Here is a 26794-nt window from a genome sequence, read left to right as displayed (position 1 = left end):
AGGTTTTGATCATCCTGTGATATTCAAATTTCTTTTCTACGTGTCGATTTCCGTTTATAGCGGACTTACTGAGGAAAGGCATCTTTCGACAGGCTGCGCAGAGAGGAATTCGGCGTGCATAACCGTCTTCCCGGAGAAAAGCATCGTGCTTCTATTTCTCCTGCTTATCTTAGACGTCGGTTCCAAAGCATGACGGGTTGCGCCGGTGGCGTCGGGGCCTGGGGTGCTACCGGCCGCACCAGCCGCTGCGCACCGGCGCCATGTCCATGCTCGCACACCCGGGGCTTCTTGCAACCAGGTGGCCGATCTAACCGCAGCCTTACCAGGCGCTGGGTCGCGGCCCCAACTGGCAGCTCCGTGGCTTCCACACCCGCCACCGCAACCAGGAAGCCCCGCAGCAGGGCGGGAGAAGCGGCCGGAAACGTTGCGACGTTATCCCAGGAGGACTACGGCGCCAGCTCAATCCAGGTCCGTTACCTGGTTAAGTCCGGCGCCAGTCTCGCTTTCTGCCCCACCTCCTCTGCTCACTCTCTCTTTCTCATGGTTGCCTAAGCTTTCTCAGCACAAAACGCCGGACTTCCCGATTATTCAGGCCCCAATAGCCCACCTGAATACAGTACGCGTATCGTTTAACACATGCATTGGGTGCTGGGCGGGCTCCCTTCCCTGCCCCTGCCCGACATCCCCCACCTCCACCAGGTGCTCGAGGGCCTGGAGCCCGTTCGCAAGCGCCCCGGTATGTACATCGGCGGCACTGGCAGTGAGGGTCTGCACCACCTGGTGTGGGAAGTGGTGGACAACTCGGTGGACGAGGTGCAGGCGGGACATGCCACCCGGGTGGAGGTGCAGGTGGACCTGAGCTCGGGTGGGTCGGGAGGGAGAGGGCGAGAGGGAATGGGAGGAGAGGGGAGGTAGGGTTTTAGGAAGGAAGAAGAGGGAAAAAGGGAGAAGGGGGAAAAGTATGTGCGGATGTTTCGCGTTGCGTAGGTGGGTGAACAAGGAAGGGTATGGGAGGTAGAGCCAAGCGAATCCTGCGGGGGGCCGACAGTGAGAGCCCGGCCAGGAGCAGCTGCCGGTGATGATCGGGCCGACCAGTCCACATTGCCCCTCCACGAGGCCAAGAGAGGGGGGGGAGGGGAGGGGAGCCGCGGCTAAAGCAGTTCTCGGTACGTTACGTTCCCGGAAGGGGAGAAGGGGAGACCTGTTCATTGCTGCGCGCATGCCACTACTTGATTTCCCTGCCCGGCCCTGCCCTCGTCTCCTTCCCCCCTCCCCTTGTTTCATAATGTTGCATGTGGCCCCTCTCCCCCGGCAGGCTGGGTTGTGGTGACGGATGATGGCCGGGGTATTCCCGTGGATGTGCACCCCGTCACGGGCAAGTCGGCGCTGGAGACGGTACTCACAGTGCTGCACGCGGGCGGCAAGTTCGGGGGGGAGGACAGCGGTTACAAGGTGAGCTTGAGGTGGAGGAGGGGTGGGTGGTGTGTACCAGGTGGATCGCTGGGGGCGTCAGAGCAGTCAGCGACTGGCAGGCTCACCTGGACGACCGTGGCGGGGTTGAGGGGAGGGGGAAGGCAGGGAGGCAGCCAGCTAGGCGAGGGGGGTGTAGCGCGGGGTGACGCGAACCAACCCCGCGGTGGCGCACGCCTGGTGGTTCGGGTCGGCTGGGGTTGGGTTGGGTTGGGCAGAGGAGAGTCGCTTGTGGCGGCTCGCCACCACCGGCATTTATCCCCCCTGCAGCCGTGACCCTCTCCCCGCAGACGCGTCCCACAGACTGTCACCCGCAGACCCATTTTTCCTGGCTTTGCATATCGTCCTTCCCCCCCTCCGCTCCCCCCTCTTCCCCTCAGGTCAGCGGGGGCCTCCACGGCGTGGGCATTAGCGTGGTCAATGCGCTGAGCGAGCAGCTGACCGTGACGGTGTGGAGGGCGGGGGTGAGGTACAGCCAGCGCTACAGCCGCGGGGTAGCCCTGGAGGAGGTGCAGAGGACGGAGCTACAGCCGGACAGCGAGGAGGCCGACCGCACGGGGACGCAGGTGGGTCGTTAACGGTTTTAGTGGTTAGCTGTTCGGTGACCGGCGGCATTCGTTTGAGCTTTTGACGTTGTGACAGCCTCACCTCACCTCACCTCGCGGCTGGCAATCCATCTACGTGCCCGCCCTCTGTGTGCACACACCGCTGTTGCGTACCCGTACACGTACCAGCCAACTCCAGGTCATCACATTTCCTGTCCATCATGCGCCAGGTGTGCTTCCTGTACGACCGTACGATCTTCGCATCAGACGTGTCGTACAATCCGGACATCATCGCCACCCGGCTGCACGAACTGGCCTTCCTCAACAGCTCAGCCACAATGCGATTCAACGCGACTCGGAAGGGCCAGCTCGTACCTGGCAGGAGCAAGTACATGTCGGAACGTACGGCAGCCGGTGGCGGAGGCCTGGACGGGGATGAAACCGCGGGCGCGTCGACATCGGCGTCGTCAGCGGCTGTCGGTGCGGCTGAGAAGGTCGGCCGCCGCCGACGGAAGAAGGGAAGCGCGAGCGAGGCGGCGGATGACGGCACGGGTGGGGACGGGGCAACAGCCACGCCTCCTCCGGCACGGCCCATGTACGGCGTCGTACGGCAGGATGGCGAGTGGCAGGTTTTCCAGTTCAGCGGTGGCCTTAGAGAGTTCGTGGGCTGTCTGCAGGTGGGTGGGTGGTCGTGCACTGGCAGACATGGAGACGGGCGGGAAGGGAGGGCGAGCGGGTTGAAGGGCTCTGTGCTCTTCTCCCTTGGATGTGTGGCGGAGGAGGAAAAAAGACGTGTTGCATGAATCCACCGTGGGGCCCACCCGCCTACGTGTGTGTGTATGAGCCGGGGCCCTGCTTCCCCCCTAGCCGCAATGCAATCCTCCCGATCCTCCCGCTGTCCCCCCTGGATATCACTGTAGGGGGGGGACCATCCCAGCCCCCTGGGGAGATCCCCGGTCCCCGAGCTCACGTACCCCCGCCCCCGCCCCTCTCTGGCCTCCCTCCCCCCAGTCCGGCTACACACCCCTCCACGAGGCCATCTGTGTTTCCCGCTCCGACCCCCCCAGCGGTGTGGTGGTGCATGCGGCCCTGCAGTGGGCGGCGGACTCCTTCAGGGAGGAGGTGGGGAAGGGGTGACGCAAATACCGCCAACTATCAACCACCCGGGCTAGCTGTCAACTGCTAACTGTCATTTTTCCGGAATGGAGGCCTCAGCGCCAATGTACGGAATAGTTAATGGGATGTGGGCCTTAGCTGACCGATAAGGGCCACTGGCCGGGTGTCGGGTGGGCTTGGGGGCCCCGGGGCGGGGGCGGGGGCGGGTAAAAGGTGGGGAGGGGGGAGCCCCCCTTCCCCCGGGGCGGTGTTAGGGGCCGGTGCACAGGTTACCTGAATGCGGACATACATACGTTAGTTACACCGGTAGTGCTGTTACCCCTGTGGGGGTCCGCCCGTGGGGGCACCAGCACCCCGGTTGCTCAGCGAGGGTAGCGCGGTGCTCAAAGGGGAGGGGGGAAAGCCATCCGGGCCCATTTCCCCCCTCCCTCCCTCTCCCTCCAACCCACGCCCTCCCCAACCCCCTTCCCCCTTTTTTTAGATCCGTGGTTTCGCCAACTCCATCCACACGGCTGACGGTGGCACTCACCTAGATGCGCTGCGGAGCGCCCTCACCCGCACCATCACGGCACTGGCCAAGAAAATGAAGCTGATCAAGGTGCAGCGGGCGGAGGGCAAAAGGGGCCCCAAGGGGGGCATGAGGCCTGGAGGGGGGCCGGCAACCTGTCGGGAGTAGTTAGGCTGCGGCAGGGTAGGTACTCCCTACTTCCCAACTCCGTAAAGCTCCCCCCACCCCCACCCCACCAGCTGGCAGCAGCTTCACTCGTTCGTGGTTCGTCTTTCCCCACCCCACCACCTCCCGAGACCTGCCCCCCATCAGGCCACCGGGCTTGGGGGGGGGTTGGCATTGTCGTACCATCGGGGGTGGTAAGGGGCAGGTAGCGCCTTTCCCCTTCCAGGCTCCTCCCTCTGCACACCCCCGCCCCCGCCGCGCAGGAGGGCGACCCCCCGCTGTCCGGAGAGCACATCAGGGAGGGTCTGGGGGCGGTTATTGCCGTACAGGTGCCCAACCCGGAGTTTGAGGGTCAGACCAAGACCCGGCTGGGTAACCCCGAGGTGCGGAAGATTGTGGAGGCGACGGTGGCGGAGGTGAGCGGGGGGGCCTGCCGGGGGGGATGGGAAGGGGGGGATGGGAAGGGGGAAATGCTTGTGAGGGCGGTCAGGCTGTGGGTTATAGGATTGCAGTAAATACTTTGAAATGTGCCGTACATAACACACGCGCACGGGAGAACGTTGGGGCCGCAGCTCACACCAACTCTCTCCGCCAGCCCCTCCCCTTTCCCCCGCAGCTTCACTCGTTCGTGGTTCGTCTTCCCCTCCCCCCCTCGGCATCTGGTGTTTTTTCCGTTGCTGCTATCCGTCCCTCTATTTGGCTCTTGGACCCCTCCCACCCACCCCCCTCGGTTAGCCCGCTGCTTCCTGCCACGACCCCTCCCAACCCCCTCCCCCTCCCGCTCCACCCCTCTAAGGCGGTGGGTGAGTGGCTGGAGGCCCACCCAGCCGACCTCTCAGCGCTGCTGGGCAAGGCGCTCACGGCCGCCCGGGCCGCCGATGCCGCCCGTAAGGCCCGGGAGCTGATCCGCCGCAAGACCAGTCTGAGTCGCTCCATGCTGCCGGGCAAGCTGGCGGACTGCACCAGTGAGGTCGAGGGAGGGGAAGGGCCGGAGGGGTGTGTGTGCTCCATGGCGGGGTGATGGCCCATGGCCTGTGGGGACCCTGTGCGGTGTGCGGTGGTCCGCACGTGATCCACATGAGCTGAGCTGGCTTGGTGAAATCAGTTCCAGTAGTTGTGTGCCTGCTGGCCACCCCACCCCCACCCCGGCAGGCGAGGAGCGGGACCGCACGGAGATCTACCTGGTGGAGGGGGACAGTGCGGGGGGAAGTGCCAAGCAAGCCAGGGACCGCAGATTCCAGGTGGGTACAGACAGACATACACCCTCACACAGTTACCTGGAGGGAGGGGAGGGAGAAGGGAGGGGCAGAAATGCACTCAGCACCTCCATACGGAGGGGCCTCCAGCCAAGTGACCTCCCGAGGACCTGGACCTGGACCTCGGGGTCACCCACCCCTGGTATACACGCCCCTGTCGCCGTGCTTGCTCATATGTTTGTATGCCTATACCTGCATACGGTACTGCCCCACTCCGCCTGTTCACCGCACTTGGCCCCCGCAGGCGGTGCTGCCCCTCAAGGGTAAGATCCTCAACGTGGAGCGAGTGGCCGGGGTGAATGAGGTGGGTGCGGGAAAAGGGGACAAGCGCGGTGCCGGAAGTGAGCCGATACAAACAGAGCGGGAGCGGGATGGGCTCAGATTGGAGCCGACCGGGCCAGGTGATGGGTGGATGGGCTTTCCCTGGCATGACTCACGTCGTGAAGCGCATCGGGCCCCGCTCGGCAGCCTGACGTGGCCCCCACCCTCCCACCCGCCCTCCCAGGCCGCCATGTACAAAAACGCCGAGATCTCCAGCCTCATTGTGGCGCTGGGTCTTGGAACAGACCGGGCCCCCGCCTTGGCGACCCGTGGGCCCGACGTGGCGGTGCGGGACACCGCCAGCAAGGCGCTTGAGTGCCTGAGGTACGACCCCTCATCTGGCATCACCTAAGCACCAGGCCAAGGCACCCCCGTCAAACCACCTAACCATTTACCCGCGAACCAGCATGCGGCTGCGCTCCTTGCCCTGTCTTGTTTCAAGGTCCATGTCCACCTCGTAAGGAAAAGGGCGGTGCTGAGGGACCTCCCTCACCAGAAAGCAGTCCGCGTGAGCTGAAGACCGCTGCCCACCTGCACCTGCCTGGTTGGGGCCTGTGCTTGCTATTGTCAACACGGTGGTCAACAGGTACGGCAAGATCGTGATCCTGACGGATGCTGACGTGGACGGGGCCCACATCCGGGCGCTGCTGCTCACGTTCCTATTCCGGTGCGGTGTGTGGTGTCATGTGGAACTTCGGGGGTTGTGCGGTGTTCAGGACCCCGTATGGGCCGCTCATCATGCATGTGGGTGATGATGGGAGGGTTGGGCCCTGTGTGGGTGCGACCGGCTGGGCAGCTCAGGTCGGGGGCTTGATGTGGGGGGAGGGCCGACCAGGGGGGCTGTCGCTGCCGTCGTCGTCGTCGTCGTGCCCACATCGTTGTAATGTGCATGTCTCGTGCGTGGCGAGGTCGGATGTGCACGAGCTCACAGCAAGCAGCAGACATGTCCATGTGTTTGACGTGTGTGGGCCTCTTGTGTCCTCTCCGCCCCCGTGTGACAGATCCCACTAATGAGCCGGTAGGGCGATACGGGTGCGGCGGCATCAATGCGCGGACATGGCATGGTGTGGTGTGCGTGTTGTCGTGTGATATTGAACACCGTGATGTGCCGTGATGGGCTGTACCGTGCTGCTGCGCTACGCTACTGATGCAGGTATCGGCCGCAACTATTCTACGCCGGCCACGTGTACGTTGCCGTACCGCCGCTGTACAAGGTGGAGCGTGGCAGGTCGCTGTGGTGGGCGCATACGGAGGAGGAGCTGCGGCGGGTGGTTTCGGAGAACCGGCTGGCTCCGGGCGGCTACTCGGTGCAGCGATTCAAGGGCCTGGGTGAGATGATGCCGCAGCAGCTGTGGGATACTACCCTCAACCCGGCGACCAGGTAGGGGTGGGGGTACACCCTGGGAGGGGTAAGAGGGAGGTCAACAGGGAAGTGGGAGCAGCAGCATGGCGGTGCCATGGCGGCAACCTGAGGTGTATTCCCCGCCCTTCATCTAAGGAGTAAGTTGTGCGTCGGGGCCCCCAAGAAGGTCTACTGGACCTCCTGAAGGCTAAACAAGCACGAGGAGGTCCAACTTGCATTTTGCTTGGCTTGAATGGCCCAAGCCTGCCCGGGGTCCCCAGGCTGCCTGTATTGAGGCCCTGGGACGAGCTGCTGCTGCTGCTGCTGCCACAGTACAGTTGACGATGTTTCTTTGCCTATCATACCTGTACCATTACCCCTCCTCTCACTGCGCCTCCCATCTGACCTGACGACCACCTTACCTCTCCGCCCTCCCCCGCTGCCCAGGTTACTGCGGCGACTGACTGTGCGGGATGCGGCCGAGGCGGATGCGCTGCTGACGTCGCTCATGGGGGCGCAGGTGGGGCCCAGGAAGGCACTCATCCAGGAGTACAGCAACCGCCTGCAGTCAATCTCGTCTCTGGATGTGTGACATGTGTGACCCTGATGGCTCTGATAACAGGGACCAGGATGGGCCACCAGTGGCTCGGGTTGCTGGTGTATGCACAGATCCTAACCTAAGTGGCCTCCAGGATGGTGATTGTCACGAGGCCGAAGCAGGAGGGGGGTTGTTTGCGGACTGTGTGTTCTCATGTGCATGAGGGGCGTGCGATAGACGTGCAGCGGCATGTTTGACCCGCTCAGTGGAGGACGTCACAGAAGTCTTGCTTGTAGACAGTCAGACTAGAATGGGGCATGCTTTGAGGAAGATTGTTCCCATTGCTGCTGCTTGAATAATGAATGCTGTCTTTATGTTCGTCCTATGACCAAAGAGTGCGTCTTGGGGCAATACCTAAACGGTCATTCGGCATATTGATTATCCCCATATAAGCTTCCCTTGGGAGATTATCGTCCATAGCATATCTCCTACAGCTTAATGTTAATAGCCTGCGCATGTCTTGGCCAGCTTGCACGGACATCACAAAACAGTGTGAGACATCTTGACACGTGCTAGGTAGCCCGCCCCATTGTTACGCAGTGTGCATTTTGGCCCACAGACTGACAGCGATTGCGCAATGACAGCGGGAATGTATGGGTTTAGGGTCTTGGGTTCAGGGGCTGACCCTCACACGCTGTGGTCGGAGGTGGCATCTGCCGCTATCGTAGCAAGTAGATAGCGGCAGACCTCGGCCGTTATTGGCGGTTGAGTATTAGGATGGCGGTGGATGTTGGGGGCTGACGTCGGGATTGCTCCTGGCGCTAATCCTTCAAAAGGGTAGTGCGGTTCTTGGCAATGTTGCTATGTCGTACATATGCGTCTCATCGTCATTGGATCTGCGAGCGGACGGGGCCGGCCAGGCCCTCGCAGAGCCGCCAATCCTGCAGCCAGCGAACGCCAGCCAGGTGCGGATGAGGTGCTTGGTCGCGTGGGATGCTGGAGTTACCTCAGCACGTATGGGGACTCTCAACGTTGGTAGCTGGGGGCTGTTACACAGCTTGTGCCGTACTAGCGTGTAACGGTATTTTTAAAGCTCCCAATCCGCAATCACCGGAATACAGGACAGGCCGTCACGGCCACTGCCCATCTTATCCGCTCCACGCAACGGCTCCCATCAAACCGATTAGTCCCAAGTCCGAGAGAGCTATGCCTGCTTGTACCTTGTCAACTCTAACAATGCCTTAGCAACAAATACTTTGAGCCTCCAATTTGCCTGAGCGAAGAACGACGTCGTACAGAGATGAGTTGCGTCAGGAAGTCAAAAGGTAGGAATGTCTCTGCCTGTGCCTCTATCCCACGTGCCACGCACCCATCTCCCTCCTTAGCATTCCTCACGCTTAATGTGATAGACCGTCAAAAGTTAAAAGACCGTCACGCACCAAGGTAACCCTACGCCCGCAGAACCCACTGGGCGGTCAACCCCATCCAGTTCCAGGGGTGCCACCCTCTTCTGCACAAGGTGACGTAACCGATGGCTAACACCCGAAGTCCATGAGGCCAACCTAGCTGTCAAAAGGTCCGTTCCGTGGCGTTCGAGCGGAACCCCCAAATAGCTCGGTTCCCTCGACATTTGCCGCTGCGCTACCGTGCGCCCAGTGCTAGATGCAGACACAGGAAAGAGCATTCGAGGATCCCATGCATCAACGCCGCTCCCAACGACGTTGGTCGGTGAAAGGAAATGCAGTTCCGGACCACGGTGAGGTCCGGCTCCAGAGCGCCCCATCCGCTATCAACTTGTGGGCTGCGCCGTAGCGGCTCCCGCCTGCCGAGCCTCCCGAAGCAGCCGGTACACCTCCGACTCCACCGCGTTCTGGTCCCAGGCCTGGTAAAGCCGCTTGACAGGACGGCCCTCGTGATCCACGAAGATTTTCTGCATTGGCATGGACACCGCAACCGCAACCGCAACGACGTGCACTTTTAAAGAGTATCTAGGATGGACGAAAGCTGCCGCGGCAACAGAGTCCCCAATCCGGACGGCTCAGCTCTAGTTCGGGCCCACGGCTGGGCCGAATTTCAACGCCAGCTAGGCTAAGGGACCATGTACGGTACAAGGTGGACTGCAAACACACACAGCTACAAATTAATGCTAGCACGTTGCGCTGCTAAGCTTAAGGGTTACTGCAAAACTGTTCAGAACGTACATTATCGTGCCCGCGCTCACCCCTACATGGACGAGGAAAGCCGGCCTCACCTGAAAGTTCCAAACCAGGTCGGCGCCCGGGCCCTTGCTGCCACCGCCGCCCTCCCACTCGGGCAGCTCCCGCTTCAGGAACTGGTACACCGGGTGCGTGTTCGGCCCGTTGACATCCACCTTACTGCAAGGGTCGCAGAATCGCATAAGCGCAGGTCAGGAAAGGGCGTCACCGCGGTTCTGCCACCTAACAATCGTCACGTAAAGGTGTCAGGTAAAGATACCTCAAACGATGCAGTAGGTAACTTGCCCCTACACCGTTTGCCATCTTCATCCTTCCCTCCAACTCGTGCTAGAGGGGATGACAGGAAAGCACACAGAGCACCTAACGTGAAAGCGTACCTGAACATAGGGAAGTTCACGTGATAACGCGACGAGCAGAAGTTCTTGATATCCGCCTCCGTCCCGGACTCTGCATGACACACCGAAGGGTTAGGTTACATGGACCCGACTGTTACCGTCCGGCCAGCACACGGCACGATGCGCTCAGAAGATAAGCCGCTTCATTAACAAGCGATATGCACCGCTGTGAATGTCAAGAGAATAAACGCCTTACCTTGACTCCCGAACTGGCAGACGACCACGGGGTTGGCCGCGATGAGCACCCCCCATGCAACAGGGAGTGGGCAACAGGGGTTGAAATGGGGCTCCCGTTCAGTAAACGCAGAGTGCAGAGCCACAGGTGGTGGGCTTGCCAAGGGCGAGATGCTCGTTCCTTTGCAGGATCACAGGCATAAGCGCCATCACAAGAGAGTGGTGCCACGAGACTCCGTACAAAGGACGCTTGTTCCTATGTTCCGTGTGCGCCCTGCTTATATCCCTAAACCCTCCTTCCCTATGGACAGCCCTCGCAAATGCGGTGACTCCGTCTGCCCCGGCCCACCTGGTTGCAGGGAAAGCCAAGAATCTCCAGCCCATGGGGATGGTACTTCTCATACACCTTCATTAAGCCTGTGGACCACATGGTCGAGAATAAGAAATCACCGAGTTAGCCTCGTGCCGCACTGCAAGCAACGTAATCACCGAGGACATGATTAAGGTCGTTGTGTGCGACCGCAGCTAGGTATCCACTTTCCACAAGCGGAAAATACCGCCCCAGCCCGCGGAGATGGCACTGCATCAGCTGTGATCCACTACTGCGCCTAACGCACCAATCCCCGCGCAGAGATTGCCAATGCACATCGGGCACCTGGCGGGGTCAGGGGTGGCAAGTGCCCGTTGACCACTGTACACAGTGCACAAGCATCATGGAATCCTTTAACCTGGTGCTGCATTAGACAAATGTACTCCATTCCAGTCTCCCTTCACCCAAAGCACAGCGGCCGTGCCCTAGCCTCCGTATGCATCCTAAGTTGCAGGAGGCCTTGCATTACACATGCCAGGCCCTACATCTGCCCATCGATTGGAGCCGAGCCGCATTGCCTCACCCTTATAGTTCTCGTCCGTGTAGCCGCACGCAGACGCCACGTTTACAACAAGCGTCACCTTGCCAGCAAACTCGCTCAGAGGACGAACCTTGCCGTCAATGTCCACGGCTTCCTGTTGCACATTGGAGCAGATGGGTAATGAGCCGTAAACCTTAGCTGCAGACCATTAGGAGTCGTCAACTTGGCAGTGTTGCCCACTAAGCCTACACCCCAACCGTAAATGTCCGTCTCCTCGTCCCAACCCCATTGCCAACTCACAAGGGCGTAGAAACCCTTTGCCAGTGGATTCCGCTGCGGCGCCGTGTCCGCATGCGGCGCCCGGACTGGCGCCGATACCGGCGACGGCACTGTGGTCGTGGTGGGGTCGCTGGTGCTACCAGTGATGACCGGTGGGGCCGGCGGGACCTCGTCGGGTGCCCGATGCTGCACCGTGTGCGAGGAGCTATCCGTCTCATGGGGCGCTGTAGTGGGCACGGGCTCGTGCACGGGCACCTTGTTCGCCTGATGGCTATCCGGCTCCAGGTGCGTCACAGTGATGGGTGCTGGCAGCTGTACAGGCTGCTCCGAAGCCGGTTCCTTGACACCCTGTGTAGGCAGTGGGCTGGCACCCGGCTCTACAACAGTGCGTGCAGTTATGTCGCCCGAATGGCTGTCTACCTCGATGCGACTGCCCACCGCCAGCGACGGGGAAACCACGTTTGCCGCCCGCCGCAGCTCGGCATCGCGGTCGGCTTCCACCGGACCTGCTCGTACGGGGTTGCTGGCACCCTGTTGCTGTTGCTGCTGATGGATCGCTGGGCTCTGGTAAGTTTGTTGTTGCTGGTGGGTTTGCTGGCCTATGTGGTGATCCACAGGAGCACCGTGGGTTGCGTGGACCTGCAGGTCATCGCGTCCCGATTCCACATGCCGAGCGTTCGTACTCGGGCTCCGCGTCGGGGCCTGGTCCTGGTTAGTGCCAGGCGACGGAAGATGCAGGCCCGATAGTCGTGCATGGTCCCGCGCGATGATATCATCGTATGACCCATCGCCAGTGAAAACATTCCGCGCGGCCCCCTCATGTTTCCCCCCTGCATCCTTGCCGTGGTAGTGGGAGGCGTGCTCCCGCACGTTTATCCGGGGCGCCTTTATGTCCGAGTCGGCTTTCTGTAATGGGGGAGACGGGAAGGTGTTCAGCGAGTTGAAGGAATGAACGGTGTGAAGTGGGGAGTGGTTGAGCCAGGGCGGCCGGCTCAGGCTGGAGACGCTTGGGCAATGTACGGCTTTAAGCAAGCATGCCAAGTGCATCTCCACGAAAACTCGTTCCTGCCGTTGCCAGGCTGCAACGGTTACATTCAGAGCATGGCAGAGCATGTTCAATACTTAGGTCATGCTGCGAACCTCCTCTTGGCGCTTGTAACGTGCGGTTTTAGCAGTGGTATATCCCGCTAGTGCCGCTAGCGCCAACCGCTGTTGAACCCGCTATTTCACCCCAGACCGATGCTCTGGCATCTAGAATCCTGTAGAATTTCCCGTTGCGTGCAGTACCGTTGCTTCAACAATGCCCTCTGCGTACCAAGCCAGCCGTACATTACAGGAGGACGGCGAGCGGGAAACCGGTTACATCCCCTTAAATTTGTTACCCTAAACGTAGCCAGGTAGGCTAGCTCTAACCTAAAACCCTTACCAAGCTCCGCCCGTCATGCTGCGAGCCAGTAGCCGAAACGGATAGCGTAGGCTTGCGCTCCAACTCCGCTTTTACAAGGTGATCCTGGGCTTCTTTGCGGCTCTTACTGCTCCCTATGTACCGCGTGGCAAAGACGGCGTAACCGACACAGAAAAGGATTGCCGCCATAATCACCAGCCTGCAAGTGCCGAAACACATCGTGTTGGGCAACCACATGCTGGTCAAGTGCTGCATGCATCTGTGTCCACGGACGTCCATGTGTCGAATATGAAAAGCCCACCTCATACATGATCCCTTCCGTCGAGATCTTTTCTGCGTGTGTCGCACTGAAACAGGAAGAAGAGGCTTTGCGTTCAGCATGGCTCCCTAAACGCTGGTGCTCAACTAAACGTATTCGGTTGCAATGCTTTCTGATCACAAATGATAAGTAGAGCGCACGCCTTGAAGGCGATGGAACGAGCGCAGTGTCAGTGATCGCTGGCTGTTGCCGCCCGTTCGAACGTGCGAAACGTTAGGGCAACACAAGCTTTACTAGGACATTCCTTGTGCGGTGAAGATTCCAAATCACCGAGCACATAAGGACGGCAACATAACAACAGCTGTGGTTAAAAGATAGCATGTCACAACCAACAGCATTAACTTAAAGGAACGGCTCTCGATACTTATACCAACTGTTACAGCGTTTAAGGTTCAGAAACCCGAGCGTAAGAATGTACAGTATACGGTGTACGGTGTTTTGTCACTATCGCTTGGACCGCCCAGGCCCACCCATGCAATTGGTCTTGTGACCCAACACTCAGTATAATTCAATAATCTTTTTCGAGGAAGCAAGCGAGTAGATCCGGGCTATGGCTGCCTTTTTGGCAGCTTTGCGCTCGTGACAAATACTGCCCATGGTTTGAGGGCTTTCCACGGGCTGAGATGATGCCACACAATGAAGGGGAGCCTGACGCTGACTGAGGGCTTACACGTCACAAGGATGAGTTTCAGAACCGGCTTCAAAAAGGGGTTTTGGGGATGGGGCCGAAGGAATATTCGATGGCCTCTCTATCTCCATGTCGGAAATATTAAGCGTAATGACACTGATGACGCGCAGGGCTTTCCAGCCCAACGCCATGCCTTTACCAGTACAGGAGCACGCGATAGCAGCGCTCAAGCTCTGCAGCAATCATCGCATATTGAGTAACGTAACACTGCCACCGGCGGATATGGGTACCTCCATCTGTCCTGACCCCTGCATACTTTAAAGCGGGCCTTCTGTTGATATAAGAGCGACAAGTGTAGGCGGCCCCAGGGTGCGCAGGGACTCTGAGGATGCAGGGCCGGAACGGGCAGGGGTCGCTATACTGCCAGGGGACTCGGCTGCCTGCGGGGAGAGACTTGGGGCGTGGACTTTGAATAACGCAGGAGGGCGTGGAAAGGATATATCTGCAGTTGTCTGGATGTAGGGCTATCAGTAATGGCAGGGGTGCACGGCTGCCGAGTCGTGAGCCTTTCGTGCGCAAGCGCCTACCCCCCTTGGCAGCTCCATCAGCTGCATATGCCCATACAGGTCGTGTATCCCTGAGCGTTCTGGACTACTCGCAGGACTCTCCACACACTGACTTCACATCTATTCCTACAGGGCTCCTCCTATCTGTCGGGCGGCACCACTAATCACTGCCCTTGTCGATGCCGCTTTGATACGTATCCATTCCAGCTCAACAGCGAGACTTCAATGTTCCTTAAACTGTGAAATTGTGTTTCATGAATCGTAAAACTTCGGGTATATCGTTGCTTGGAGGTTGTGGCGGTTGACCGTTGCCCGGGTAGGCACAGCACCTTTAAGCGACAGCGAGGAAGTCCGCCATGCGACAGCTTGCACTGCGAACCTTTAAATGTCCATTTATAATTCATACAACGACTGGAAATGATTGTCGCTAAGAGGAGGGAGATGAGCAGCAAAGGCTCACAGTTAGGGCGCAACCCGGTTCTTTTCCGTAGACCATCCTTACCACTATCATGGTATCCAAATAATCTCACCACAAAAATTCAAACTGATATCTGAGACCATCACACCGTGCTTTACATTCTCGCGGCCGCTGGGGCCTTACATGAAAGCCATGCATATTACGGAATCCATATGTATGTATTGCACCCCACTTAAATGGATAATGCAAACGATATTGCCATTAAAGACAGTCTTGCCTTGTCATGCGCCCAGGTTTGCGCTGAGCTCGTTCCGCCGTCAACTGTCCTGCTCGTTTGTTAGATACAACTCAACGAGAATTCCTAACAAACCGGCTGTCACAGTACATGCAAACTGTCAGCCGAATTGGCAACCGAAGGCGCTGCGTCTTTAACTTGTGATTTCCCTTCCGGGACATGCTAGCCAGCTAATAAGGGACAGCGCACGTGTGATCTGCCCCTAAACTCCTTCCGTTGCCATGACCTCCTCTGCGAGGGCAGTGCTGTCCGACGACGTGGATGCGGACGCCTTCAAGCGGCTGTACCCCGACCAGTACTACGACCGATTCCTCGCCGAGGGCGTCCGTCCCGACGGCCGACCTCTAGGCCGCGCTCGTGCCGTCACCATCGGCGCCGGCGCCATCACCAGCGCCGACGGCTCCGCACTGGTGAAAATAGGACGCACCACCGTCCTCGGGGGCGTGCGACTTGAAATCATTCGGCCTGATGAGACGGCCCCTTCGCAAGGCCAGCTCGCGCTCAACGTGGAGCTCGCGCCCTTCAGCTCGCAGGACTACCGGCCGGGCCGCCAGCCGGATCACGTTAGTGCCGTCACGGAAAAGCTTACCTCGGCTCTGCTGACCGGGGGGGATGCAGTGCAGCTGAGCAGTCTCTGCATCGCGGAGGGCAAGGCGGCCTGGCGGGCCTCCCTGGACCTGTACGTGCTAGACGCGGACGGATGTGTATTGGACACAGCGCTGCTGGCAGCAACAGCAGCGCTGCGCAACACACGCATTCCGGCGGTGCGGAGTACTCGGGAGGGGCATTACGTGGCCGTGGGGGCCGGTAGCAGTGGCAGTGGCGGGGCCGGTGGTGATGGGGGCCTGGTGGCGGGTAGCCCGACAGCGGTGGGCATGGGACGCTGCCCGCTGGGCCTTACGTGTTGCCTGTACCGGAACTACATCCTGGTGGACCCCACTGCGGAGGAGGAGCGACTGGCGGCATGTAGCGTGTCGGTGGTGCTGGACCAGCACGGCCGGCTGCAAGGTGGGGGCGTGTATGTCTATGTGTATATCGGGGGAGTGCTGGGTGAAGAAATTAACGAGCTGGTTCGGTGCTGTGGGCGTTTGGGCGAATAGTCGGGATGTTGTGTATGGGATGCTGGGCGAAGGTGTGGCGTTAGGTTGCGGTTTAAACGTCCAGGGGGATTGCAATATCGGAGCAGGGACATACGTTGCCATCACCGTGGCCCCGCCAGGACGATATATCACACCCAGTCAGTCCCAGTCCGACGGCAGCACGACGACGGACCGCCGAGAGATCGATCCGCTTCTGCATCCCGATGCACCGAAGTGGCCGCATCGGTTTGGCCGCAGCGTTTTTTTTTGGCCGCAGCGTTTCGGTGCTGAGGGCCCGGGTGGCAAAACCGGCACGTGCTCTGCCTGATATTGTACACGGGTCTCTTCGATTACACAGCCCGTCAGTCCCCGGCTGGTTGCACTTCAGGTGTTTACAAGGCGGGCGGGAAGGTGCTGGCGGACGCGGCCACTCTGGTCAAGTGCACGGAAGCTGCGCGACTGCGGTACCGGGAGCTCAGCGGCCTTCTGGAACAGAGCCTTTCACAGGTGGCGGCGGAGGCGGGCGGAAGGGGTTGACATGCCAACCGGAGGGCTGGCTGCACTAGGCGGATGGGTACCTGGAGCTTGGCGGGATCGAACCGCCTTGGACTATCAGTCCGTGGCGAAGTAAAAATTTCAAATAGGATCGTCCAGGGCCTTCCCGGCTTTCACAGATGCCCCCCGCATTCGTGCGGAACTTGTAGCTTGTAACTTACTAGGGGTGGATGGTCGTCAGGACGACTAGGGACTGGGAAGCAAGATGGCAGGCCGGCTCAGGACACAGCTTCGACGACATTGTGTCGATGCGGCTTTGGAGACGGAGCGTTCTTGGCGGACTTAGAAACTGGTTTCGACTGGGGATAGTTCGTAGGATCTACACGTGCAGGGACAGGACGGCAGAAGATGGTGGCCTTGCTGTGGCATCCGCATGGTTGAGGTCCTGTGCCATACCGCGGGGCTTGCAGTGTGGGTCCTGGTGCCCAGCAGCAGTAGACTGGGGACGGTGAGGGGCTTTGTGCAGCTGGAATCCACTGCCAAAGCTGCGGTGCTTGCAGCAGCAGTTGCCTGGTAACAGGGCGAGTATGTGGTGGTGCCGGGGAGCGGAAATAGGTCCTGCATGCCTTCTGGTAAGTGGATTGCGCTTCCAGTTTTGTTGTGTGTTGAGCTAATAAGACTGCATCACGGCACACCTGCTCTCCCTGCTGCACCTCTCTGCTGAGGATCCCAGCGGGCTCGTGGGGCCACGATAATTGGTGTAGCAGGAGAGCAGACGCTCATGCAGCTACTCGTGGATACTGCTCGGGTGCTCGGTGGAGGAACAATGAGTGGCCGACGTTGGACGTCGGGTACATCCGTCCATACGAGGCCCTAGGCCTGCTGATTGCCGTAGCTTAGCTGCCATCACAGGCATTGCTTATGTCAATAGCGGACGCTGGTGACCACGAATGCATTACATGCCTTTGGCGGCGTGTCCAGGCAGGGTCTGTAACGATCCCCATATACGTTTGTCATGTCTTAATAGCCGTACAATGTGAGCGTGGGTGACAATGTCATGGCATTCTTCTCGTCACCTCAACGTGCATATACACTCCGCCCGTCCTCAGTGCAAGCTGGGAGCACCTTAACTCAACCCTCACTCCCCGCGAGTTCGGCATGCCCGCCAAAAGCTTGCGCACGCACCGTCTCCCTGAGCATGTCATACCGTAACAGTACAGCAAAGCCGCAATGTCTACGCTTACTGGACCAGCATCATCCAGACGGTTTCGCTACGCTGGAGGGGTGCCCACGAAGGTAACACGAAACCCCGCCGTGCCGTATTAGATGTGAATTGGTCATCGGGTCGAGGCTGAGAGCTGTGCCCCGTATGAACGCATCTAGCTTGTCAGCTCCGAAGTCAATTGGCGACAGGACTACGGCTCCGCAACGGGACATGAAGCCGAGACGGCCAAGCGAATTCAGGTGTACAACAACTGCCACACCACGTCAATTTGGTAGTTCCGTCACCCCAAGCTCATCATGGCATCGCCTGGCTATACGCCATGATGCCGTACATCCACACATCTAACCTCAGTCCGGCGATGCAACCCTTGGGCGCACCGTGCCCCATCGCATCCTCATCGTCGCACCGCGGAGAGATCTTACTTCCTTTTCCCACGCAGGAGAGCTAATGAAATCAAGGACGTGCAAAATTCACCACCCAGAACCCTTATGCGGCCCCGCGCCCGAATCCGGCCAACCCCGCGCCCGGTACATGCAGTCCATGCCCCACGCGCGCCTCCCGCTCCTGGCTGGCGCTCTGCTCCGCCATGAACTTGACCAGCGCCTGCACGTCCTGGAAGGTGGTTGCCTCCACGGTGAGCGACCAGTCGGAGCGCTGCGCCGCGTCCAGCTCCGTAGCGGATATGAAGGACAGCACACGCTGCATGACACTGTAGGTGGAGGCCGGCGTGAGGCCCACTGTCATGCAGCCCAGCGCGCCGCTGGTTAGGTAGCGGTCCGACAGGTTGAAGATGACACCCTAGTGGAGGACGGGGAAGGGGGAAGAGAGGACAGGGGGTCTGATAGGTAGGTACACAGACAGCACTCCGGCGAGGACATGGTAAATGTGCTAAAATGAGTGTGCGGGGACCGGAACAGCTGGGAAAGGTACCATCTATCAGACATCGTTTGTTGCATCAAAGGAAACACGCGGCACTCCCTCCCCACCGTTCATGTTCCCTTCCGAACCCCACGCCAATCAATGCGGGTCCATACATGCGGTACCTTGTTCTCCAACCCACAACACCTATACACACGCGTACAAGCTGGCCCGTACACAGTTCAGCACATACACGAATATATACACACCTGCCGGTGATCCACGTCGAAGTGGAAGCCGTGCTGCCAGCAGTAGTAGAAGAACTTTGAGCATGGCATGGACCTAATAGCGGGATGCTGCAGCTGGTCCAGCACAAAGTAGTACCGCAGCGACTGAGGTGCTGGGCCAAGCGCCATGGCATCGGCCCCCGGTGGCATCACGTTCTGCGGCAGGGTCCCGGCTGGGGAGGCTGTTGACTGCCACGACGCCTCCCCGCCCGGCGGCCGCACCTTGCCCTGCCCCCGGCCGTCCTCGTCCCCTCCCTGATCGGTGTCCTCGATGGGGTCCAATTCCACTAGGTAAGCTCCAGTCATGGGGTTGAAGGTGCCGGCTGCGGTGCAGGGTTAAGGGGGAGGACGGCGCATTGCAGTTGGCATTGTGCATGACGCCGAGAAAGGAACCTCGGTAGGAGGGGAATAAGGGACTCAGTGATGTACACGATAGGAGTGCGTGGAGGTCCTTTTCCTCTGAAACGCCTTACACTCCGTTATGTGATGCTCGAACGGGGAAACGGTATGCGGTAAGCCGCGCTCTGGCTGGTAGGTCACCCCGCCTGTCAGAACTCGTACCAATACAACCAACCCAACACCACCCAAGGGACCAAGCAGAAGTAAACATGCGTTTCGGACACATATGCGGCACGCAAATTCGGAACTTTCTTGTCGCTTGATCTTCTTCGCCGTTCAGTTAAGCAGCGCAGCGCAACGAGATGCGCCAAGCCGCACGCACCTGCCAGGAAATCAAACAGTTGGAAAGCTGTAAGCGACGGCGTGATGCCGGGCCGCAAGTCCACCAACCATAGCCGCAGCCCGCCGGGGTTGTTAGCGCTGCCCGGTGGTGGCACATCAGCTCCTCCCCCTGGCGGCTCCAGCAGCGTCACAAAATCCACCATCACGTGACCCAACAATCCCGCCGTATACGCGGAGCGCCCAACCGCCAGGGCCGCGTCATACAGTGCTCGGTGCGGTACGGAGGACTGCGGAAACGTCGTGCCGACGGCACGGTATGGGTAGCAGAAAATCTTCTCGTGTGTGGATAGCACCGTGACTGCGCCGTTGGGGTCGATGAACAGGTTGGCACACGGCGAGCCAACGGCCATGTGCGGGCAGCCCTCCAACACGCCGCCACGGCGTGCCAGTGTTGTCACGTAATCGCGATACGTCGGGTACGACTCACGGCAGGTGAGATGCAGGCGGCGAGGCAGCTGTCGGAATAACAGTTCATACAGCCGGAACATCGCCACACGCTGTACCTCCGTCAGCGGCGGCACGCTGCCTCCAGTGGCTGCCCCACCACCGTCGCCGCTGCCACTAAGACCCAGCTCCAAACGCAACGCGTCGCCGGGGGAGCGGGGCCCGCTGCCCGTAACCTCCCCGATAACGCGCTCCAGCACCCCATCACAGCCCTTAATGGAGGCCGTATCGAAGAAGGCGTGACCCATGCCCATGATCTCATCGTCGATCTTGAACAGCCATTTCGGCACCAGCGGGTGCCGTACCATGGCCTCAGCTAGCGTCATCAAAATGCGCTGCTCGTCATGCTCGAAGGAGGAAGAGCCCCGCGGCGGTGGGCTACCGCTTCCGGCAGCGGCCGCGGCGGCACTGCCGTGTACCGCGTCCCCGGACATGGGCTCCCGCATGATAAGCTCACCGTCGGGAGCGAAGGCGAAAGCGGTGCCAGCGCGGAGGGGCGTGGTCAGGATGTCACCTGTGGCGCCATCGCCGCTGTCTCTGCCGGAACGTGTGAGCGCCTGTAGCTGCGGATTGAGCTGATGTGAAGCGGTGGAGGCGTGCTGAGGCCGGATGGCGCAGCCAGGGGCGATATTGGCATCGATGGTTTTGAATAATTCCCTGCAGGATTGCGGATCGCGAGATGAAGGAAGTGCAACGCCGTGGGTTTACACAGGCATGATCTCCGGAGGAAAAAAGATAGCTGCAATGGAAGCTCCCCCTCCCGGGGCCTCTTTATTCCTATCATCATCTCCTTAGCCATAGCGACGCAACATGTGCAGCTGCCCCTCCCTTTCCCGTACACCCTTCCTAATCCCCACCTCGCGGCCGACTTCCTACTGAGCGCCCTGCATACGGATGGCGAAGGTCCCAGCAGTGGCACCCCCAGGTGCACCGACAGCTCCACCTCCTCGTCGTGCACGTTGCCCGGCACGATATACGCAAGACGGCCGTGCACGGCGGCGGCGATGCGCTTCAGCGCTCGTGGCGAGGATAGCAGCTTGGCAGTGACGGACATGTGGCCAGGCAGCCGCACGTAGTTCTCGGGCACCACAATCCTTGGGATGGGCGAGGGGGGGCCGAGGACGTGGAGCAGAGGATATTGTGCGGGCTCGCAGGGCGACAGCCCAGGAGACAAGGCAAGGGCCAAGAGGTCAATGGAAGCCCACATAGCGGAAAGCATTACCACCCCCAGCGTCCAGGCTCCTGCACCGCCTGCTCCTTTCCACCCCACAAAGCCAAAGAACTGCCACTCACGCCATCCCCTGGCTGTGCTAATATTTGCACATCGAACCTCAACATTTCGTCAATGTTATCCGCATCTCCCCACTGCGCACGACCAGTACACCACCACCACCACCACCGCCACCACGAAATTACCAGCTCCTGCTGGTCGCCGTGTACCTGTATCTGCTGGCAGGGTCCCTGACGCCTCCGACCTCCAGCAGCTTGTTCCAGTAGTGCATCACCTCCGGGTCGGGGGGCGAGGGCAGCACCAGGATCAAGTCCACCAGCGGCTCTGCCAAATCGCACAGCCGCGCCAGCTGGGCCGCCTCCCTCAGCAACATGGCCTGGATGAGATGGGGCTCCGGCCTTCGCTGTGGTGCTGAATCGCCGGGGGCCACCACCGGCGTCGGCAGTAGATTGGGCACGTGCACTACGACGTGCGCATTGCTCTGCATGAGCGGCCACTGCTGTTCCAGCTGGTCCCGCAGCTCCGTGAAGCGCATGTCGCGCTCCAGGCGAGCCATCCGCATGCGCTCGCGCAGCTGCTTGCGCAGCCGGCTGGTGCGCCAGGCGTGCTGGATCTTAAGGGAAGCTTGACCACGGACGCTGTCCTTGCGGCGCGCGAGGTGGCCGCGGTATTGCGCCTGAATGAGCTGCGCGGCGGCGTCACGGCCCCCGGGACCTAGGAACCGCCTGGGAAGGGGAGGTGGTGGTGGTGGTGGGGTTCATGTGCAAAATGCAAAGGATTGACTGCCAATATCCGGATTGGAGAATGGGGAGGTGGAGCGCGGCAGAAGGATTGGACATCCCAAGCGGCGAGTGGGGCGGATCCCGGAAGGATCGCTGGTTTGGTGCCCGGTGAGGCCCCCATGAGGGCGAGGCTAGGTAAGGAAATAGAGAAAGGGTAGCACGATTTTGAAAGGTTTACGGTTTAGGAACGACATGTCACTGATAAATCCTTTCCACGTTTACACTTTCACCATGCAAGGACTTGCCCCCGGCGCTGCGGCCTGCTGCCATGGCAATACCTCCTCCTGCTCGCCTTCCTTTCCCGTCCTCGCACCTTCCCGGCTGCTTGAGCAGTGCCGCCACCTCTTGTATGTTTGTCAAGCAAACTAGCAGGTCCTCCATGGCGGGCTGGTAGCCGGCGGCGCCCACCTGAGGACCACCAGGAGCGAGGATGGGAGTGCCGGAACACGATTACACACCAGAAAGGGACAAGCATTGCGTCCGAGCGCTGTGCGGCTGCAGTGGCGCTGCCTGGGCAGTGGCTGCTTACTAAGGTCTGTTTAGGACGCCTCACCGAGCCCGTACCCATCGTGGCAGCAAGCGGCAGCCCCAGCAACCCAGCACCTGAGGATTACCCCCCCTGTACGCCCTCCGTCTCCTTCCCGTGGCGGCGCGGCAGTAAATTCAAGAGTTCGGTAAGTACTGCTCCTAGGAAGGACGGTTTTCACGTTGTGTCCCTCGGGCCACGTCTGGGTTCGTCTGTTCCCCTTTCCTTTTAAACGTCAAATTAGGGCTCCGATGCGTTCACTCCCCAACGCCTGACCTGCTCTGCCAAGTCCGCGAGGCTCTTCCCGTTGACCACCGCCAGCGGCACCGCGTACTGAGCGCACAGCGCTGCCAGGTGCTGCAGCAACCCTTCCACCACCGGCCACACGGACGTAAAGGTGCGCTGATAGGACTCGAACTCGGGCGTGTCGCGGACGACGGCACCCTTGCGAATCATCACCTCATGCAGACTGAATGCATCCATCAGCGACTCAAATGCCCTCGATGGAGCCGTACCCGCCGCCTGTTGCTGTTGTTGCGCGTCCAAGCCGGAAACGGACTGTCGATACTGAGATCCGGACTGGGGTTCCGAGGAGCTGTCAACACCGGGGAAGTATACGGGCGCGTGGGGCGGCCGGGGCTGCGCCATAATGCCGCCGCCCGCCACACTGGCAATGGATAACGTATGATGCGAGATCTGGGTAGTGGGGTTTTGAGGGAGAGGGACAGACGAGTCCACAGACATTCGGAAGGCAGAAGACGTTGCAGCGAAGAATGGAGGATGAGGTGCACGGTTAGGGGCATGCGTGGGGCTTTGCCTGGTCCGGTGCTGCAAGAGACTTCATGCTCTTTGGGTGCGTGGGCTAGAACAGGGTGCATAATGATGGAGCTGCCTTCGTACTGCCAGCTGTTTGAGCTTCACCCCATCCTACGAGCTGCCTCGCCTCGCTGCCCAGACCGAGGCCCATAGCTCTCCCTCCCTCCTGCCATGCAGCATGGTTGTGCAACCGTCGTATTAGCCACTTGCGCTCCACATTAACCCCCCGACTTTGCCAACCCTTTCCCTTTTGCTTCGCGATGCATGCCACCTGGATATGTGCCAACCGCTCCCTCGGTCGCTCTCCCCGGATCTTTGGCAAGGAGAAGAAATACGTCATTACTAATGTCCCACACTAGCTCACTTCTGACTCTTCGCCCATCCCTGTCTGTATAAACTGCCATCCAACCCGACCCTCGCCCCGCCAACCGCCCTCCGTCGGGAAAGATGGAGTTCGCTTGTCTTTTCCGTACTTTTACCCCCCTTCGAGACACCCACCTGCTTGGACTCCTGCTGCGGCCGGATGACGGGCGTCAGCAAGTCCAACTTAAAATCCTGCTTGACCGTCAGTGCGTCCTCCAGTGCGGAGGTTACGGGACCCCGTTCAAACTGCTTCTGGTAGGGGTGCACAGGCACGGGCGCTGTGCGAATAGGTCCTGGGCACAGACGGCGAGGGTGCGGGCGGCAGACGGGATTGAATGCGTGTGCATATATGAATGTGTATATGTGGTATCAAGGAACCTGCCAGGATTCCATGATGGCATTAACATGTACAGGCCTTTCCTCTGCCCTTAGCAGCTCTGACCGGGTCACGCTCACTGCAAGCCGTGTAGCACCTCTGCCACAAAGCCCTCCGAACCCTAATCCGCTCCGGGATAAACTCTAGACATCAAGCAGCTGTGCACCCCCGAAGCCCCGCATACATCCAGTCCGGCCGTTTCCAACATCATGGGCACCCTGCATCTGCCGTCGCCTTCACCGGCCCACGTGACATACACCCAGTGCCCTGTACGGATTCCGGACGCACCTGTCGCTCCGCACAGTGCCGGTGTGAGGTCGGACCTGGCCGGTAGCAGCCCCCGGTTGAGCACATGCAGTAGCCCTTTGTCCAGCTCCAAGTCGGTCACCTGCCGCCCGGAAGGGCGTTCCAAGGAGCAGTTCAAAGGGGAACACACCACTCACACCACATCGGCAGCCGTCGGAGGAACCCCGGCGTGACGAGGCAATGCATGAAGCCGCCGTGGCATCACCTAGAATCCTGAAGACCGTTGCCTAGGTAATGTGTCATTCGAGCCTTAGCCCTTAGTAGGCGAATGGAAGCAAAAGGCTGTGCAGGGCAGTCAGCGTCCGCTTCCCGTGTGCCGCAGTGAGTCCCCAGGGAGGCCGACAGTCAGCACACGGAGCCAGGGCCACAGACGAATACGCGATCATTTGGAGGTAGGGCTATTCACCATGCCAGGCATGCACGCCGGACCCTTAGCGATGTCCCTCCCATCGCAGAAAAGGTCGGTTGCCCCGTGTTTCGAGACAACTCTTTCCAGGCTGGGACGTTACCACGCCTTTGGGGCCGAAGGACGTATGTTGTGAAAAGGGGGAAGGAGGGGCGCTCCTTTCACCGTCAGCCCGCGTACCTCAGGCGGTGGCAGGCCATGCGGGTCCTCGCGGATGTGTTTTGGGAGGATGACTCCAGGGGCCGCGGCGGGGGTGCGGCCCTTGGCCAGGTTGCCGGGAGGTGGCGGCTGCTTGGGCTGATACGGGACAGCAAATCGCTCCTGATTGCAAACGAACAAAGAGCCGGGTCAGTATCCCAAGTCGATGGGCAGCGCGGCGGTGCTCATGTGGTTGGCGGGTGCGGATCTCACGAGCCGCACCACGGATACGGCAGCGCTCGGATTGCAAGTGTTCCACAGGTGGGGCCTTGGGGGAGGCGGCAGCGGCCATCACTACCATGGCCATGGCTATATAGGTCGCAGAGGATGACCCAACGAACAGTACCAAGACCACTGGCAAAACCCACTCTCAGGTCCTGTCCAAATTTCCATTCCAAATCCCGGGCCAGGTGCAGGTGCAGGAGCATATGCGGCCCCTGAATGCGATGCCAAGGGTCATCGTTGCACCCCAAGAAACATGGGTACGATATTCGCCTCTAAGGACGTTATTAGCGATGCGCGGCGGGCTTTAAAACCACCATTTGACGACGCCCAACTTGTCAGACCCAATCAATCATCCCTGTATGCCAGGAACTTCACACACGCTCCAACGCGACGCAGTACCAACGACCCCTTGGAATGTGCGCTGTGTCATGCCCCTACAGCCACGACCATAGCTAGGCATGAGTGAGCACGGGTACATGCAGGTCCCCAGCGCAGGTGTGCGTGCAGAGGTGCGTACACGGGCGCACCTGGAGGTACTGTCGCGCTGTTTCTGTAATGGGATTGTCCAACAGCGGCCCGCTGCGGGTGGCGAGGAACTGGTCCGCCCGTATTGTACTGGGCGGCGGAAGGTGCGCTGGCGCTTTGGGGTGGAGGGACAGCCCCACGGGCGGTGGACTGGGGGCAGGCAGCGCCAGTGATGCCTCCACGCCGGTGGCATGTGCGATGGCCTGTGGCGGCAGGATGATACCCGGGTCCAGCGGCCCGGTGGCGGTGCAGGCACTTGGGTTAATGGACAGAGCATCCCAGCAAAGAGCTTGTCCAGACAAAGAGTGACCACGGGTGCCAGACACGGGCTTTGGTGTACGGACTGTCAAGGAAATTGGAAAGATACAGGACCCGGGTTCAGCACAGCGATGGGTGCCTTTGTCAAAGCCACACCGCAGAACACCCTGCTAGGTTTGAGCTCTGAGACTTTCTGCTGGATACATGAGGAGCACGGAAATGACTGTGGATCTAGACGCAGAGCGCCACACCCACCAGGGCTTGCCGGCGTATGTCGTCCTCCAGCCGCGCGATGTTCGCGGCGACGGTCGAGCGAGTCGCATACGGCTTTGCGAGTTGGTTTTTCAGCCGCTTAAGCTCCCATAACGCCTAGATTCAAACACGGGGCTTCATCTGTGTCATCTTGCTTACAACCTCTGGAAACGTACGCGGCATGCCCCGCTGACCTGCTGCAGCACGTCCGTCACATCATGGGGGTCGATGGCCGCTTTTCCCCCTTGCGCGTGGCCATGATCCATTCTTAAGATGCACGGTTTCCCTTGTGCCGGCCCTCTTCACGTCCTTCCGTGTAACATTCCACGCGGCTGAGCGCGGCTCAGCATTCCAGCAGCATGACAACGGTCAGTTACGTTTCATAGAGCGTACCAAATATGACGATAATAATGTCGACAAGTTTTGTTTTACGGACAAAGCGATGAATAAATCGTCATAACAGGTAACGTGCCATAGAGGAAAGTTGACGGGAGCATGATAAAGTACGGTAGAATGAACAATATAGGCTACAAATCCTTTCACTAACCAATGTGGGATGCGACCAGTCACCTTCGAGGTACGGCTGCCGTAAGT

General features: G+C 59.9%; 4 protein-coding genes across 4 annotated transcripts; 2 read left to right on the top strand and 2 right to left on the bottom strand.

Moving 5' to 3' along the window:
* Window positions 1-636: 636 nt before the first annotated feature.
* VOLCADRAFT_79115 (uncharacterized protein) lies at window positions 637-8349 on the top strand (the record flags this gene model as incomplete). The annotated part of the gene is made up of 15 exons (XM_002946527.1): window positions 637-865; window positions 1316-1452; window positions 1851-2036; window positions 2246-2386; window positions 2630-2692; window positions 3027-3137; window positions 3613-3729; window positions 4068-4220; window positions 4601-4774; window positions 4962-5045; window positions 5305-5355; window positions 5566-5696; window positions 5968-6048; window positions 6535-6762; window positions 7171-8349. 15 exons carry the CDS (start codon window positions 637-639, stop codon window positions 7313-7315), a joined length of 2031 nt encoding a protein of 676 aa, XP_002946573.1. The 3' UTR covers window positions 7316-8349.
* Window positions 8350-9050: 701 nt separating this feature from the next.
* gpx4 (glutathione peroxidase) lies at window positions 9051-11039 on the bottom strand (the record flags this gene model as incomplete). Its single annotated transcript, XM_002946360.1, has 5 exons — window positions 9051-9191; window positions 9513-9636; window positions 9855-9924; window positions 10377-10463; window positions 10940-11039. Coding segments are annotated over 5 exons (522 nt in total), but the record flags the coding sequence as incomplete, so codon positions are not given.
* Window positions 11040-15028: 3989 nt separating this feature from the next.
* Window positions 15029-16423, top strand: VOLCADRAFT_86657 (uncharacterized protein; the record flags this gene model as incomplete). Its single annotated transcript, XM_002946526.1, has 2 exons — window positions 15029-15815; window positions 16275-16423. The coding sequence occupies 2 exons, from the start codon at window positions 15029-15031 to the stop codon at window positions 16421-16423; spliced, it is 936 nt and encodes a 311-aa protein (XP_002946572.1).
* A 1427-nt stretch (window positions 16424-17850) lies between these two features.
* VOLCADRAFT_102998 (uncharacterized protein) lies at window positions 17851-26688 on the bottom strand. The gene is made up of 14 exons (XM_002946359.1): window positions 26395-26688; window positions 26204-26317; window positions 25693-25893; window positions 24923-25063; window positions 24319-24418; window positions 23790-23947; window positions 22752-23171; window positions 22263-22357; window positions 21377-21892; window positions 20794-21030; window positions 19473-20593; window positions 18974-19074; window positions 18734-18907; window positions 17851-18404 (listed from the first exon to the last, which is right to left on the bottom strand). The coding sequence occupies exons 1-14, from the start codon at window positions 26464-26466 to the stop codon at window positions 18093-18095; spliced, it is 3762 nt and encodes a 1253-aa protein (XP_002946405.1). The 5' UTR covers window positions 26467-26688; the 3' UTR covers window positions 17851-18092.
* Window positions 26689-26794: the final 106 nt, after the last annotated feature.

Source organism: Volvox carteri (assembly GCF_000143455.1).
Source record: "Volvox carteri f. nagariensis unplaced genomic scaffold VOLCAscaffold_3, whole genome shotgun sequence".
Lineage (NCBI taxonomy): Eukaryota > Viridiplantae > Chlorophyta > Chlorophyceae > Chlamydomonadales > Volvocaceae > Volvox > Volvox carteri.
The sequence above is the reverse complement of the archived record's forward strand: the minus strand, read 5'-3'. Positions and strand labels throughout refer to the sequence as shown.

Bases quoted from the DNA above. Each gene is read 5' to 3' on its own strand.
- VOLCADRAFT_102998 (XM_002946359.1), bottom strand. From the start codon at position 26,466: ATGGATCATGGCCACGCGCAAGGGGGAAAAGCGGCCATCGACCCCCAT. The intron at 26,318-26,394 runs GTCAGCGGGGCA...GTTTGAATCTAG, and splicing joins TGACGGACGTGCTGCAGCAG to GCGTTATGGGAGCTTAAGCG. The intron at 25,894-26,203 runs GTGGGTGTGGCG...CTGCCGCCACAG, and splicing joins ACATACGCCGGCAAGCCCTG to GCCATCGCACATGCCACCGG.